Source organism: Cimex lectularius, unplaced genomic scaffold (genome assembly GCF_000648675.2).
Source record: "Cimex lectularius strain Harlan isolate CLEC.00 unplaced genomic scaffold, Clec_2.1 scaffold390, whole genome shotgun sequence".
NCBI classification, from domain to species: domain Eukaryota; kingdom Metazoa; phylum Arthropoda; class Insecta; order Hemiptera; family Cimicidae; genus Cimex; species Cimex lectularius.
The window spans coordinates 166,166-183,580 of record NW_019393001.1 but is presented as its reverse complement, the minus strand read 5'-3'; the positions used below and the strand labels follow the sequence as shown (position 1 = coordinate 183,580).

The 17,415-nt window shown below is 35.0% G+C and overlaps 1 protein-coding gene and 1 non-coding gene across 3 annotated transcripts in view; one reads left to right on the top strand and one right to left on the bottom strand.

The window, feature by feature from the left end:
• Window positions 1–17,415, bottom strand: part of LOC106665165 (muscarinic acetylcholine receptor DM1) — a 221,613-nt gene that overhangs the window by 39,565 nt on the left and 164,633 nt on the right. For both annotated transcript variants that reach the window (XM_014391400.2, XM_024229725.1), the window contains 2 exons: window positions 12,694–12,973; window positions 2,006–2,135 (listed from right to left, as the gene is read on the bottom strand). In XM_014391400.2, the coding sequence (XP_014246886.1) occupies window positions 2,006–2,135; window positions 12,694–12,973 (410 nt within the window). The remainder of the gene's footprint in view (window positions 1–2,005; window positions 2,136–12,693; window positions 12,974–17,415) is intronic.
• Trnae-uuc lies at window positions 10,390–10,462 on the top strand. Its single transcript has one exon. It is a non-coding gene; the product is annotated as a tRNA-Glu (tRNA).

Below are 17,415 nucleotides of genomic sequence, written 5' to 3'. Positions count from 1 at the left end.
TCAACCGTTTTCGAGTATACTCGATTTTGTGGCAAAAAAACGTGATTTTTACTTGCTCGTGGAAAAACCGACTACGCTCCAGATTTTCAAGTGTGCATAATTTTTAACCGTCATATTTTCGCAAATTTTACGCTCTGCAATATTTGCTCCGAGGACTTTTTCAAAAAGTGAACACAGAAAACAAATTTAAAGAAAACAGGTCTTGACAGATTACACGTTTACTATGACCTTTTTGGATGCGGAATGCTTCTGTTTACTTCATCACCACTTGTTTACTTCATCACGGAAATTCAATTTTTCCTTTCCATTTTACAGGTGTTGTGGCAGTTCGGTTTTGAATAACCCGTTGAAACAATAGGTTTATGTATGACAAAATCGGGAGATAAATTGATCGGTTTTTTCCATGAGCACGTAAAAAATAACCTACATTGCCCAAAAATTGCGAATAACTCGAAAAGTATTGGAAAATCGCAAAGTGGAAAGTGTCTAATGGAAAGCTTATTAAAATTCCCTATCAATTGCTAAAGAACGGCACTCCAGGACGATTTCCTGGGTCCACAGCTTATTTTGAAATTATCGTAAAAAGTGCAAAAATTAATATTTTCCCGAATTTACTGATGAATGACTGAAGCTAGAAAAACATTTAATAAACTATGTTGTTCAGAGAAACATTTTCTGAAAAATGAGTCGTACGCAGTAAGAATAACGCAGTAAGTAAAAGTCTGAGCAAATATGCATTTCGAAAGTTGGCCATTTTTTCGTGCAAAAACCAGGTGGTCGGTTTTTTATGGGCGGTGTATAACCCCTATTAAAAATTTAAATAAATAAATGTTAACTAAATGTGGTTTATTTTTGAGTCGCAATTTCAAAAGCTTTCAAAAGCTTGAATCCTTGCACGGACAGCCTAGTCTTATCGACTATTTTACATATTAGAGAATTTTACATAGTTTCGAAGAAGAGTATCTTAATTATTTTTGAACTAAACATCAATTGTGGATAATGTTTTTTATCCATGAAACCTAAAAATTTCTCAGATGTCACAACAAAATTATATCGTTGAAATGCAATAAAGAACATAAAAATTACAATTAATTAAGGATTTTAGTTGAGATAAAAACGCCAGTGTCACGAGCGGGATTCGAACCCACGATCTTCGGCTAGATACGCCGCTGCTCTACCACTTGAGCAATCGTCACTTCGATCCACTCGGGCATTAACTTCTCATCTCAACTCTACCTTTTGAATTTTACCTCATTTTTTGCCATTTTTCAAAAATGCTCGAAGCACAGTTCTTTAATCTCTAATATATAACAATTTAATGCTGATTTTTTAAATTTCTACTGAAAAACACCAGGACTCGGTAAAAAGCATAACCTTATATTTTATTCCACAGGTTATAAATTTTAATTTTCTATTCATGTTTTGTATTAAAAAATATATTGCAGTACAATTGAGCATAACAATTAGGAAAAGTTGAATATTAAATATATAATTAATTGAATTTTACGCAATGGCACAATGATTAATTTTACAAAAAAAAAAAAAAATGAAAAACAGGCATAAATGAAATTAAATCACCCTATCTTGTTCAGTGTAACATTTTCTGAAAAATGAGTTGTAACTTAAAAGGCTGAGAAAATATGCATTTCGTAAGTTGGCCGTTTTTTCGTGCAAGAATATTAACGAATGCAGAATGTGGTTTATTTTTGTTTCATTTTGTCAAAAGCTTGAATCCTTGCACGGTCAGCCTGGGCACCGGTGAAATTTACGTGATTGAGCAAGTTGTGCGATGGACGGGAGCTTTTGGGCCGGATGGATTGTGGAGAGGGATAGGAAAGTGCCGTCACCGCAGGCTAATCTCAACCGTTGATTTCATAGCTCGGGTAAGTGTTCAACTCGGAGTTGAACACCTCAGGCTTATCCCCGTCTAATACTCGTAAATTTCGCTTTGGCGAAACTGATTCGAAACCGGAGTTTACTGCTTATTAAACCTAGAAGTATTTACCTTATGGTATTGATTGGGATCACCGGGCATTCCGTACTCGATCCTCGTCTGATCGGAACCACCGGAAACCGTTTTCGCACCGCCGTCGCCTCTAGATTTTTTCCAGTCTTCGAGGTCGACCGCTTCATCACTGGAAAAAAAATAAAAAAACATTAAAATCATTATAAATCTGTCAATAAAACATCTTATTTTTTACATTGGCACGGTCTGATCTAAAAAATACATATTCTTTAAAAAAACCACTTATTTTTTTTCAACTTTGTTCAACGATTTGTTCTTTCATAAACCACTTTTTACTGAAACTTTTGTCGTTCTTTCACATGGCAAGATAGAATAAAATATAGGCCTTTAGATGGTTTTATTTGCAGAAAGAGAAAAATGCTTGTCGAGCTCGAAGGATGGCGTGGCATATGGTGAAGATGCTCTTAGTGGCTGCTGTGCCAGAAGTGGTCTGCCAAGTTTGGAGAAGGAGATTTTTCTCACAAAGACAAATCACATGCTCAACGGGGGAGCATTAGTGGTCTTAGCGAATAGAGCACTATACGGGCCCAAAATGAACCTTTCTGTCCATAATCATGATTTTTCAAAAACGGAATACGAAGAGAAAATTGGGAGAAGTACACTATCTAGAATATTGAAATTTCCTACCTATAAAAGCAGTTCGTTCAACAGTTTTAGTATAATAATATCCACTGTTTTATCGAGAATTAAGTCATGAACCTTTGTTCACAATGATTCGTCATATTTACAGTCTATTCTTTTAAATGACCCTTATTTTGAAGTGGCTGCGGATTCTCTGGCAAAGTCCTGTTTATCACGTTCAACAAGTCTGAAAATACAACTTTCCGGCTGTATTAAAAAATAGACTAAGGCCCATTTCTTACAAGATGTCGGGTAAAGAAAAGCGGATTATGTACGTTTGACAGTCATCATGGGAAGAGACAAATGAAGCTCCATTAACCATTTCTAAGGGCGAAAATAAAAAAAAAGAAATGATGGGAATGAAGAGAGGCCCTTTATTATGAACCGCCTGATGAGAAGGAATTACAATTTTATTTAAAAATCCCTTGCAAACATGCAAACTAAACAGATATTTTTCAAGGGATGAAAAGTTCACCCCTATATATTCACTGGGAAGACACTACGTATTGTTCCAGCTAATGCAATAATATTTATTTAACAAAAACAAAACAATGAAAGAATTATAATTACTTTTGTATTGAAGGAAGAAAGCATTTTATGGTGATGGAATATTAAAATTTTAAACTTTCCTGAATGATGTAACGAAGTAATACATTAAACCAGGCACCGAATATGATTTAATTATTTTATAAATATCTGATCTAACGCTAATAACAACTTTCTTCAATACAATACTTTTTACCCGATTCAACTATCTGAAAAATGTGTGGTGATTAGTGACCGTTAGTCGATGATTATTCAGAAATCGTGAGATGCGGTCTGGTGTGATGTAGGTTTCAAAAAAACATTTTCTTTATCGTGCCAACGTTTCGATCTTTATTGTGATCATCTTCAGGCCTCAAAGTGTTTGTTTTCTGTGTAATTGTGCCATTCTTGCGTGTCGTGTTGAGAGTGCCAATTACACAGAAAACAAACACTTTGAGCCTTGAAGATGATCTCAATAAAGATCGAAACGTTGGCACGATAAAGAAAATGTTTTTCTGAAACCTACATCACACCAGATCGCTTCTTGCGATTTCTGAACAATTATCTGAAAAATGCGCTATATTTTGCCGAAGGATAGACATGAAATTTAGTCTTTTCTGGTTCGAAATGATTACTATCAATTCTATAAAAAGAAAAGCTTCACGTGGATAAAGGAGGTCAATAAAAGTCACCGGTTTCTACGACAAACTGAATAGGCCATGAAACGGTTTGCTAAGCCGGGTAAAATCGAGGCTCGTGTCATGTTATTGGACTATTTATAAGTAAGAAAGATTCTATACACAAAATAAAAAATTAAATTGTATTTGCTGATAAAAAAGAGGAAGTTTCCATATCGAAGACTACATTGATATAATTTTTATTTTAATTTTATGCATAATAAAAAAATATGTATGTATAAAAGAATAAAATAAAATGTATGTATGTTCATAGGGAATAAATCTACAGATATAGTGACTTCCATTATTTCAGATATGAAAAGAGAAGTACAAAAATGTTAAGCAATGTTGATTATAATAAAAATAATATATAATGTTAATAATAACTTACAATTAATTAAGGTTTTTAGTTGAGATAAAAAAGTCAATGGCACGAGCTGGATTCGAACCCACGATCTTCGGCTACATACGCTGCTGCTCTCCTACTTGAGATGTCGTGACCTCGATCCACTCGGACACAAACTTCCCATCTCAACCGCACCTTTTTTGAATTTTCCCTCCTTTTTGCCATTTTTCAAATGTCTTGTAATCGGATTGGATTCTCGGCGACAAATGAAATGGCCGCTCGTGCCATTGACTTTTTTATCTCAACTAAAAACCTTAATTAATTGCAATATATTAATTGGTCAAGCGGACCACGAAATTAGTGAAGTTAATAATAACAATATTATTAGAATATTAATAGAATATAAAAACAGAATAACCTCGACAATAGGAAAAGATAATTGAAAAATGAGAAAATAACGTAATTTACCCTTCGTACGGTTGATTGAAAAGGAATATAAAAGTAAATAAACATAAAAAAAATGAACACAATATTACTCTCTGCCTTCCATGGTATGGAAATTAAGTTACTTTTTATTACAATAAATTGTCTTAGTTTTAGTGTTCAAATGACTAACGTATACAAATTATTAGCTTCTTCCAATGTTTGAGGGCATAATAAGTCATAGAAGCATTGTTCGGGTGATAGACACGAAACATTTTTTTCATAAACAGGGCAAATTAAAAGGAAATGCTATTATGATTCTAACTCCTTCCAATTACAAATTAAGCATGAGGCATGAGGATCTATGTTGTATTTTTTATACTTTATATATGGTCGTATTATTTACGTTGCATGTTCTAATCGGGATAATAAATCTCAACGTATCAATGCTCGTTCGTATACAGGGTGTCCTGTTTATATGCCCCGAATTTCTCTTGAACTAATGACGCCATCAACGAATACGTGTTTAATATTTTTAACCAAATTTTTAACCTATGTGTAAAAAAGTTAAGCGGGGGGCCCTGTTCAAAATTTCAAATACGACCCTCATCCTATCATATCATTTTAATGGAGTTTTTACCCTCAAAACAATGGTGCAATCGGATTTTAAATTGGTCAAAAATGATGAAGTTATGGCAAAAAATTTGAAATGAAGCAGTTAGAGTTAAATCGGGTGACCGAGAAGGCGGACAGATCGGGCCATGAGACATCTACATATCCCGGAAAGGAGGATTCAAATAACGTCTCACCTGGAAAGAATGGAGGCATCGATCAAGCTTGAGAATCCTTCTCAGTCGTTGTTCATCTAATAGTCTAATCATCTAATAGTGTTAGTGAAACCTCCCTCGAAAAATTAAGGGACTGAGCACCATTTAAATTATTTTCGTAGAAATAAGGCCCAATTAATTTATTTCCGTGCAGTCCGTTGTTAATCGCAATAATTTATTTCTTTACTTAATTGCCTTTGTAGTCCTTGGACAAGATGAGAACGATACGTCTTAAAATTGTAAGTCCGGAGAACCTCTGATTTTGCTTTTTCAAAAAAACCTAAAACCCTTCCGACATTTCGGAGAGAGGAATTCGGATTTTTGTGTACGTACAGTAAAACCTTTCAATTAATTAATCGTTATGTAAAGAATTGGTTGTGATAAAAAAGTCAGCGGCACGAGCGGGATTCGACCCGAATGGCAAAAAGGAGGGAAAATTGGAAAGGTAGGGTTGAGGTGGGAAGTTGGTGTCCGAGTGAATCAAAGTCACGATAGCTCAAGTGGTAGAGCAGCCGACGGTCGTGGGTTCGAATCCCGTACTTGACGCTGACTTTTTTTATCTCAACCAATGCCTTACATAAAGATTAATTAATTGAAAGATGCCCTTCGGTCAATCGGACCACGAAATCTAATGAATGCAGTAAAATATTCAGCTCCTCGACGAAATTACGCCGCCGGTTTCTTGATGATGGAACAGCATGATAACAACAATATCTGTATATTGCGTGCATCACGAATAAATAATTTAAATACAACTTAAATAGTAGTAGAGGATGAATTGGTGTCTCGTGGACCAAAGTGACGATAGTAGTTGAACACCGGGGATTGAAACAGGGATCGTGGGTTCGAGCCTCCCTCGTAATACTATTTTTTCCAACCTTATTTGCATGAAAATAGAAAAAACTAACCAAACAATTAAACTCAGAATAACTATATTACAGTTGGTCTCTTCGCTCTTCCTTTGCTTTCCCACTTCTTTTCCTTCAACCTTGTTTTTTATTTTCTCTTCTTTACTCTCGTATTACGTTGTTATATTACCATGAAATAATAATTATGTTTATTTTAAACATACATCGTATTACCTTCAGATACCTTACCTATTTTGGTACAGCAAGTTGGGCAATTTTGTAATAACCAAGTACGCAACCAACATAAAGTCAAGCTTTCCACCTCGCTCTCATTCTTCTTCTCGCAATCTCTCTCTCTCTCTCTCTCACTCTCTATCGCTATCTCAGTCTGCCTAGCTGTCTGTCTGTCTTACCTGTCTATCTGTCTGTCTGTCTGCCTGTCTGCCTGTCTGTCTGTCTGTCTGTCTCTCTCTCTCTCTCCCTCTCTCTCTCTCCATCACTCTTCTCTCTCTGTGAGAGCGATACTGCTTAAATTTATAAGTCTGAAGTACACTTCTGATTTTATTTTTTGAAAAACTTAAAATCCTTCCAACATTTAGGAGAGAAACGCGAACATGCAGGAAAATATTCAGCTCCTCGTCGAAGTAACGACGCAGGTTTCTAGGTGATAGAACAGCAACTGATCCGTATCTGCACATTGCGAGCAACACGAATAAACATTTTGTGAATTAGAACTCTGGGACGATCAGAAAATTTTTGGGAGTAAAGCTAGACTGCACGACGCGCATACGACCACTATTAATAAAGCAGTCCTGCATGTCAAATCGGATCGAAAAAATATGCTCTTCGGTTCATTTTGAATTGAATACTTAATATAACGAATAGGTACTATTGTAAAATTTATTTACTTCCAGGGAATTAAGATTTGCTCTCATAATGCGAATTGGACAAACAATGACAATGTAAACACTAAAGGCAATTAATGTTTACTTTAGTGAAGAAACAAATTATTGGAATTAACAACGAAACAAACGAAATGCGTTTTTTCAGACTTTTTATCATAACTTATTGGACCAGTTTAAAATCCAATTGCACCATTGTTTTCAGAGAAAAACGTCCTTCGAAAAATGTGTCGATATGTATAGGGCCCTGTTTGAAATTTTGAAGTTGAACTGGGTCTTTATTAATGAATCAAATAAGCTTAATTCATATCCAAGAATCCGACCTACTAGTCGGAATTAGAAATTAGAATTCTTCTTACATTGGTAGATACCAAATTTTTAAAGGTTGTTCTTATTAATAATTTGTCAGTTTGTAAACTCATCAACTACCATCGGAAACGTATTTACATGTAAAATAATCGTAAAAACTGAGTGTTTTAAAAGTTTCTTAAAAAAAGGAATTTGCCTCGTAATGGTATTTCTCAAGATTGGAGTATGCGTGTCACGTTATTTGCCATCACGGTAAATGGTTTGACTGATATTGGCGATCGTTTAAGCCATGACGACGATCTCTGTAGTATTCTTGCGGTAAAACATTCGCGTTTATCGATTTAGTCTACCTGTATGATCATACTTCGCCCAAACATGATCTATTAATGACCGATTAAAAAGTTATGAATTTATGTAATAATTATTACAAAATATGTGTGGTGATTAGTGACCGTTAATCGATAATTATTCAGAAATCGTAAGATGCGGTCTGGTAAGATGTAGGTTTCAGAAAAAAATTTTCTTTATCGTGCCAACGTTTCGATCTTTATTGAGATCATCTTCAGGGCCTGGGATTTACAAACATTGTTTAAAGTTACTAATTCACTATTTTCGATGTCCGCTTGACCAATTAATACAAGGCAATTAATTAAGGTTTTTAGTTGAGATGAAAAAAAGCTAATGGCGCGAGAGGGATTCGAACCCACGATCTTCGGCTAGATACGCCGCTGCTCTACCACCTGAGCTATCGTGACCTCGATCCAATCGGACATCAACTCCCCATCTCAACCCCACCTTATGAGTTTTCCCTCCTTTTGCCATTTTTCAATCCAAATCCAAAAAGAATCCAAACCGATTACACGACATTTGAAAAATGGCAAAAAGGAGGGAAAACTCATAAGGTGGGGTTGAGATGGGGAGTTGATGTCCGAGTGGATCAAGGTCACGATAGCTCAGGTGGAAGAGCAGCGGCGTATCTAGCCGAAGATCGTGGGTTCGAATCCCTCTCGTGCCATTAGCTTTTTTTCATCTCAACTAAAAACCTTAATTAATTGTATTGTTTAAAGTTAACAAATACATGTAGGATGTGGAAAAAAGTGAATTTATACAATGCAAAAAATATATTTTTTATAATCATCGACTCAAATCAAAGTATTTCTACTCACTCAAAGTGTTTGTTTTCTGTGTAATTGTGCCATATTTTTTCACATCCTACATGTATTTGTTAAATTTAAACAATGTTTGTAAATCCCAGGCCCTGAAGATGATCTCAATAAAGATCGAAACGTTGGCCCGATTTTTCTGATGCCTACGTCACACCAGACCGCATCTTACGATTTCTGAATAATTACAAAATATTATGCGTTGTACTGATATTAATGGCGGAAAGACAAGTATCGCTGATATCTTGTCTGTTGTCCTTTTGGTTACCATCGGACGATTGATACCTGGCCCCATTTTATAAAAAATCATGGGACAGTCGTTTCACATAAAATAAACTCAACGTATATTGATAAATGGTGTCCTGAAAAGAACAAAAAAGCATATATTTGATTAAACGCGATTTAAAATTGATAACTAGTAGACAGGTCTATATATATTTACAAGTAAGTGATATGATTTACTAAACGATAGAAAATTCATGATTTTTATCAATATTTATCTAAATTAAGCAGAATTTAATTAAGGTGTAACAAGAATTCATATGCGCTCCAAAATTGTTGTTAATCATTGTAAAGCTTATTTACCCTCTTGAAAGCTCAGTATTTATTTCAAGTACTAATGAGAAGCAGTAATGTTTGCTAGGTGTCGGGACAATGACGAAGGATCAGAACTATTAAAAGTTGCTCCGTGCAAAGTCAGATATTTATCACCGGGTGTTAACAAACAACAAAAGTTCAAAAATGACAAACACACGAGAAAACGAAAGAGACATGACGCAAGTCAATTTGTTAAACTTTTTGTAGCGCGCTTAAATTGTAAGACTTTAACACTAGAGTGGAACAACTTTTAGTAAATTTTGACTATTCATCACTTCCTCTAAGGCCTTTCGCATAATAGATACTTTTTACGCCAAAGTTTTTGAAATGAGCTGGGATCATGAACGCCTCATACTTTTCGGCGTTTCAATTAGATTCTGTTCCTTTATCATCGCGGAATCCCGATGCAATTTCGTCTTTCGCGAGCCTGGCGTTATTTAATTAAAAACTTGTTTCGATTCTTATTAGAGTACTTAGTTTCCAACTGGAACTTGGACTTAACCAACCATTGAATTCCATAACTCATCCCCGTTCCTCAAGTCGTGAAACTTCTATATTTAACGTAATGTATAAAAGGATGAAGTGCTTTTCACGAACCCTCTAGAGGTAAGGAATATAAAAGAAAATCAGTCATTAATTCAAAGCACATCGTTAGTTTTTAACAGAAAACTTTTTATATTTAGTTAGATAGGCAAATAGATATATAGATAGATAGAGAGAGTGAAAGTGTGAGAAAGAGAGAGAGGAAGAGAGAGAAAAAAAGAGAGAGACAGAGATGTTAATGAATAATTTATTATTATTATTTAAATTAATCAAAGTTTTTAGTTGAGATAAAAACGTCAGTGTCACGAGCGGGATTTGAACCCACGATCTTCGGCTAGATACGCCGTTGCTTTACCACTTGAGCTATCTTGACTTCGATCCACTCGGACACTAACTTCCCATCTCAACCCCACCTTTTGAATTTTCCCTCCTTTTTGCCATTTTTCAAATTTCGTGTAATCTATTTGATTCTCGGCGACAAATGAAATGGCCACGGAAAAAATGTCGCCGAGTATCCAATCCGATCTAAAAGGAGGGAACATTCAAAAAGTGGGGTTGAGATGGGAAGTTAGTGTCCGAGTGGTCACGATAGCTCAATTGGTAGAGCAGCGGCGTTTCTAGCCGAAGATCGTGGGTTCGAATCCCGCTGGTGACACTGACTTTTTTATGTCAACTAAAAAGCTTGATCAATTGAAAGATATTAATTGGTCAATCGGACCTCGAAACTAGGGAATTATTATTATTATTATTATTGAAGTTTTCAAACTAGACTGGACTTTACGCAAACTTTATCTACAAAAAGTCAGTCAAAAATGGAAATAATTGGTTTTGTAATGTAACATAGGTTGTCTACCGAGTGTTAAAAGGGTTTTTCCATCGGCCAATATTATCACAGCCTGCTTACATAAAAAACGCACCATAACGCCTTTTTTTAAATAAACAAACCCCCTTAAAAGGTAATATTTGTATCGACTATAATAAGAAGGAAACAGTACCACAATAGAATGGAGGGCCACTAGAGGAAAAAACCCCGTGAGCATTGTATTCATTAGTAAAAATCGGATCGATAGTCCGTTAAAAAAAAAGTAGTTCGGCCAAGGAGCAAAAAAGAAGCAAAATGTTTACATTGTTGTATTCTAAACTTCTTATCTGCATGGAAGGAAATAAGTCAAAATAACATTCGAAGGGTAGTGGCATGGTGTATTGAGCACCGATCGCTTTTCATACACGAATAGACACCAAAAGTATGTTGAAGAGAGACTCTATTTAAACATCAACCTTCCTTTTTAGTCTAAAGTCTTGAAGAAAACAATCAAACTGAAATATTAATGCGTTGTAATGTGTATTTTTAACATAAAAATAAAAGAAAAAAATAAATTGGCAAAATTTTATTTAATTGATAATCATTTACAAAATGAATTATCACATGTATATCATTCAAATATTATAGATTATTGCAGTTTATACTTTTTACTACAATATTGACGATTAATTAAATATCATGTTAACCTACTCTAGCACACTGCTTTATCGTTATTAAGGTGGTTTGCAACATCAAAACGTAAACGATTATTGTTTTGCAAACGATACAATTTACTGGCATACTAATTATATAATGTAATAATTAAATTCACTAGTTTTCGTGGTCCGCTTGACCAATTAATATTTTTCAATTAAGTTTTTTAGTTGAGATAAAAAAGTCAGTGTCACGAGCGGCATTCGAACCCACGACCTTCGGCTAGATACGCCGCTACTCTACCACCTGAGCTAGCTTGACTTCGATCCACTCGGACACTAACTTCCCATCGCAACCCCCCCGTTTGAATTTTCCCTCTTTTTTGCCATTTTTCAAATGTCGTGTAATCTATTTGTTTCTGGGCTATAATTGAAATGAAGCTCTCCGTGGCCATAGCTCAGGTGGTAGAGTAGCGGCGTATCTAGCCGAAGGTCGTGAGTTCGAATCCCGCTCGTGACATTGACTTTTTTATCTCAAAGATAGTGCTCGATTCAAATTTTTTCTTACTTTGCCAAAATAACTGTTGTTCTTTTCCTCCAAATTTATAACATATTGTTCAATTAGTCCCCTTATTTCCTTAAAGTTTAACTATTGTTGTTACTGAACATTTTGGTTCGTCTATCCTGGTTTTTTACCCTGCTTCGAATTTTTGCCGTTGTTTTGGTAAAACTTAAACGTACCTTGGCCCTTAATTGTGAAAATAAACAAAGGACATACAAGCAGAACCATCCCTGAAGCCGGCGTAACGCATTAACACGCCTGATAAACCAAAATCTAGGATGGACAAGTCCTCAACAAGAAGTACAAGTGCTATTATGTCATTATGTAGGTTTTGTGTCGCGCATAGCAAAAGTTGTAACAGCACTTTCTTTTTTGTTTAATCTGTACAACAAGTCAAAAATACATATGGTATAATTTATATATGTTATACTTATCAAGGAAACGTCAAATTACTAAAATAGCTATCAGAATAAAACACACCAGTGATGGTGTTAATCTTGATCAAATTTTTCTTAAATTGATGTCCTGTGTCGTTTTAAACACCATCGAGGTGTTGGTCAACTCGAGAAAATATCAAGTTTGGAAAAATAAGAAAACGCCATTTCACACGATCCCTTCTGAGGTACTTGACGTACTTCGGCAAAACTGGGTGCAAACACTCACAAGCCTTTTAAAGGGGATGAGTGCAAATGGAACGGACGTGAACAGATTCGCAGCCAGATGTTTACAGGGGAAACATGTTATTTAAAAAAAAATCTCATTGGAATTAAATAGTCCTGGAATGACGAAGTCTGTAATGTAGATTTATCTAACTTACTCTCACCCCTTCAAATTTGTTTAGACAATAAAGGTTTACGTTTAGGACTAACCTTGAGTTGGATCTTTTACTGCTGTCCTTCTTGCCAGCTTGTAAATTCGGCAGGTCCTTTTGCCGTTTTTTCGTCTCCCTCCAGATCCTGTAGTATAGGAAGCACATGACCGTGACGGGGACGTAGAAGGCGGCTATCGCCGTGCCGAAGGTGATGTAATGGTTCGTTTCAATAAATTGTATGTAGCATTCCGTGTCAGGCACTGTCCTCTTCCCTTCGATGTAGGGCCACGAGTAGATCCAAGGGGGCCAGAGAATTAAAGAAAGCCCCCACGCCGAAGCTGGAAAACAAAACAAAACACGTTTAACATGGGTCATTACATCAAATACCGACTACTAGACACCTCGGATATTTTTTTATTTGGAAGATTTGCTTGTAATATTTTAAGTACTAAAGATCTTATTGTACGTATTTTTCATTTGTGAAAACAAATTTAATTAAAATAAACATTTTTTTCACACTAAGAAGCACAAACAATAGCTACTCATGTGAGATAGAAAATTGATCCCTTAAGCGCCTATGATAAATCGCTATAACAAATTTAGATTAGCTAAGAAACACCGGTTCATTTTAAAATCGTTAAAAAGAAGAAATTAAAAAAAATTATATTTGTGATAGTCATAAAGGATAAACAGCTTCTTCTGTATAATAACGCTGTTCGGTAGTAATTATGAATCACTTTCTATTCTTCATCCTTTCACCTTCAAGATCGTACTTTGTAATTTAAGGTATAATATAATAGAATAATTGTGTGAGATGGTATAGGGGAGAGAGAATGAATAAATGCGTTTTTTATTTAATGTCCCAGAATTTCTTCTAATACTGACCACTCTTACATTCAACGACATAATTTTGTACAGTTTATATTGTACAGTAAACAGGGTATCATTTTTAGATGCCCAGCTAAATTTCTCTTCAAACAAAAATGACGTTTAATATTTTTAGACTAGTTTCAAATTTTTACCTTTTTTGGAGCAAAATTATACAGGGTACCTGAGACCTAGTTCTACTACAAAATTTCAAATACGACACGATTTTAAAGGAATTTTTTACGCTGAAAGCAATGGTGCAATCGGATTTTAAATTGGTCATAAAATGACAACGTTATGGCAAAAAGAAACCGGCAGCGTAATTTTGACGAGGAGCCGAATATTTTACTGTACGTTCTCGAAAATCCGAATTTCTCTCTCCGAAATGCCGGAAAGATTTTCGGTTTTTCAATAAATAAAATGAGAGATGTACTTTGGATTTACAATTTTAAACCGTATCGCTCTCGTCTTGTGACTTGTCCAGGGATTTCGGGATTGTGATTATGACAGATGTCTGTCGTTCTTTGCTCAACTGTCATTAGAGAAAGAGAGAGAGTGAGAGAGAAAGAGTGTGAGGGAGAGAGAGAGTGAGGGAGAGAGAGAAAGGGAGGAGAGAGAGAAAGGGAGGGGAGAGAGAAAGGGAGGAGAGAGAGAGAAAGCGAAAGAGAAAGAGAGATAGTGAGAGAGAACTATTATATTCAATCGACTTCTTCAGTAGTGACTATTAGACCCAGCAGCAATTGAACCATGAAAACGAATAAATGGAAACAGAAAGAACGAGGTCGTGTATATACACCGAATGGGTTGGTTAAAATAAACAAATCGGCATTGTGTTTACATCCTGCAAAATCTTATTTGCAAAAATAGACAGCGAAAGAGATATATAGATAGATAGAGATAGAGATAAAGATAGAGATAGATAGATAGATAGATAGATAGATAGAAAGATAGAGAGAGAGAGAGAAAAAAAGAGAGGGGGAGAAAAAGAGGGAGAGAGAAAGAGAGAGAGAGAGAGAGAAAGTGAAAGAGAAAGATAGAGAGTGAGAGTGAGAAAGAGAGAGAGAGAGAAAGAGAAGAGAGAGAGAATGAGAGAGAGAGAAAGGGAAGATAGAGAGAGAGTGAGAGTGAGTGATATATATATATATATATATAGAGAGAGAGAGAGAGAGACAGAGTGAGAGAGTGAGGGGAGAGAAAGGGGAGGGAGAGAGATTGCGAGAAGAAGAGTGAGAGCGAGGTGGAAAGCTTGACTTTGTGTGTTGTTTTGTGTACTTGGTTATTACAAGATCCCCCAACGTACCAAAATAGGTAAGGTATCTGCAGGTAATAGGATGTATGTTTAAAATAAACATAATTATTATTTTATGGTAATATACCAACGTAATACGTGAATAAGTAAGAACAAAGAAGAAACAAGGTTGAAGAAGAAGAAGTGTGAAAGAAAAGGAAGAGCTAAGAAACCAACTGTAATATTCTGAGTTTAATTGTTTGATTAGTTATCATTTTTCAATTTTCATGCAGATAAGGTTCAGAAGAAAAATTAGTATCACGAGCGAGGCTCGAACCCACGACCCCAGTGCTCAACTACTATCGTCACTTTGGTCCACGAAACACCAATTACTCCTCTATTACTATTGAAATTGTCCCCTTTTACTGAGTTTAATGACCTCCCCATTATTTGTTTAAGGAGGTACAAACCTTTATTTCAACCCACACACGCGAGGTAGAAGAAAAATGAATACTTTTTATAGCCCCTGGTAACAAAACCTTTGAATATTTTGGAATTCAAGGTTGAAAAGTGATAGATAGTGAGAGACGAAAAACAGCGAAATGGAACATCGCACTAAGTTGGAAGACAGGACATAAAATAACATATATTGATGTTTTTTTATCAATAAAAGTTTTACAAATATTTTTTATAGAATTGCGAAAATTATGTTAAGAAAACAACTAAGTCGTCCTTTTTGTGTATTCAGCTGCTCCAACTTGCAGATACGATGACAGTTCTATTAGTTAATTGGATAAGAAACTTATGGTTTAATAACGTATTGAATTATGAAAGGACGATCGAATTACGGTGAACATCTAACCCAATAACGGCACGAATACAATAATGCATTATTGCGTTGTACGCCTATATCTACAAGAAAGCATACCAGACGGTTCGTCACAGATAAATAAATACTGTATATTAAATTTTAAAAAAAAAGATTCGTTTTACACGAAAGTCTACAAAACCTTAGAAGAAGTGAAGAATTTAATAACAAAAGGGATGAATCCAGCCTTAATATCATGAAATACATGCGACAAAGATAGCGACGACGTTAAATACCAGTCCGAGACGGGTTTTATATCCGAGAAACCGTATAAATGGACCCACATTACAAACCCTACTGAATTCTTCTGAAGACGGCCGATACTCAGCAAAAATACCAACTCGAGAGTATAAAAACATTAACAAACAGACAGTGCATTATTGCCGTTTACAAAAGCAACAATTTATAGAAAAAAAAAATATCTGACAATAGATTATATAGCATTTACGAGTTTATTGACAATAGATGCAAGTATTATTTGTAAAATACATCTCACCTATTAATTTACGCATATTATTAAAGGGACTCATTTTTAATCAACGTAAATTGGATGGAGGATGACGTACTGCTATCGTTTTGCTGACCGATTTTATATACATTGTCATCAAAATCGGTCAACAAAACGCACCAATTTACTTTAGATTTGTTAACACAGTATTTTTTTTTAATCGTCAGAAGTGTCAGTTTTTATAATCAATATAACGATTAGAGAAATAGTGGAACTGATTGCTCTGAAGTTCTCTTTCACTTTATCTTTCCACTCCGGCGGATTAAAATGCTACAAGCAGCTCCTCTCTTTTTTCAAACTATCACTGACACGATAACTGAATAATTTACAGTTTTGAAGTATGCGCATTGAAGAAACAAATGTCTGAAATTAATCGTGAAGTATCTGGCGTAAGAATGAACTAATTAAAACCGATAATATAAAGTGTGAAACATAATACTGGGTGGAATGGAATACAAGGTTATAGGATTTCTTAGACAAAAGTGTGGTTTGGATCGGAGTGGATGATTCGATACAAAAAAGAGAAGTAATTTACGAAAAATCTATAGATGTTGGGACTGGATTCTTTCAGAATCACATTGAATGAATATCGGAGTGTAAAGTACCAGAGGTATAGTGATACGATTTTTCCATTTAATAAGTAAAATACATAGACATTAAATAGATATGACGTATAAATAGATTTTTCGTTGGATAAACTTAAAAACCTGTTGCGAGAGCAAGACAAAATATATACAGGGTGACCCAGTTCTTTCTGACGAAACTCAGGGAATCGATTCTACTCTTCGTTGGAGAAAAAAATGCTCAGGAGAAAATTTTGGGAAAGTTCTCTATTTTGAAGATATTCGTCAAGTTAGGTTTTTTCAACTTTTCACTGCCTTACCACATAAAAACCACAACTTCCAAAATGTTGAGACTACAAATCCAATTACACCATTTGAAAAAACTCTAAATGTGCTGTAAGATACTTCTCTGCAATAATCTGAATGACATAAAATGTTAGCCAATATCAGTTGGAACATGTCAAAATTACAAAATTTAAAATTTTGGTCATGATTGCACGTTCTACTGAGGTTACAATTTACCTTAGATCACGTTTTCGAATATTCAATTGTTATTTTTCAACTCTATTAGAACGTTATTCAAAAAACCTGGATATATCAACATAAAGCATATTAGATGAACAAGTGTTAGTAAAATTTGACAAGTTGTAGGTATTTTTTTGTAACCTCAGTGGAACGTGCAATCATGACCAAAATTTTAAATTTTGTANTCCGACTGCTAGGTAATTTCAGCACCGAGCGGAAGT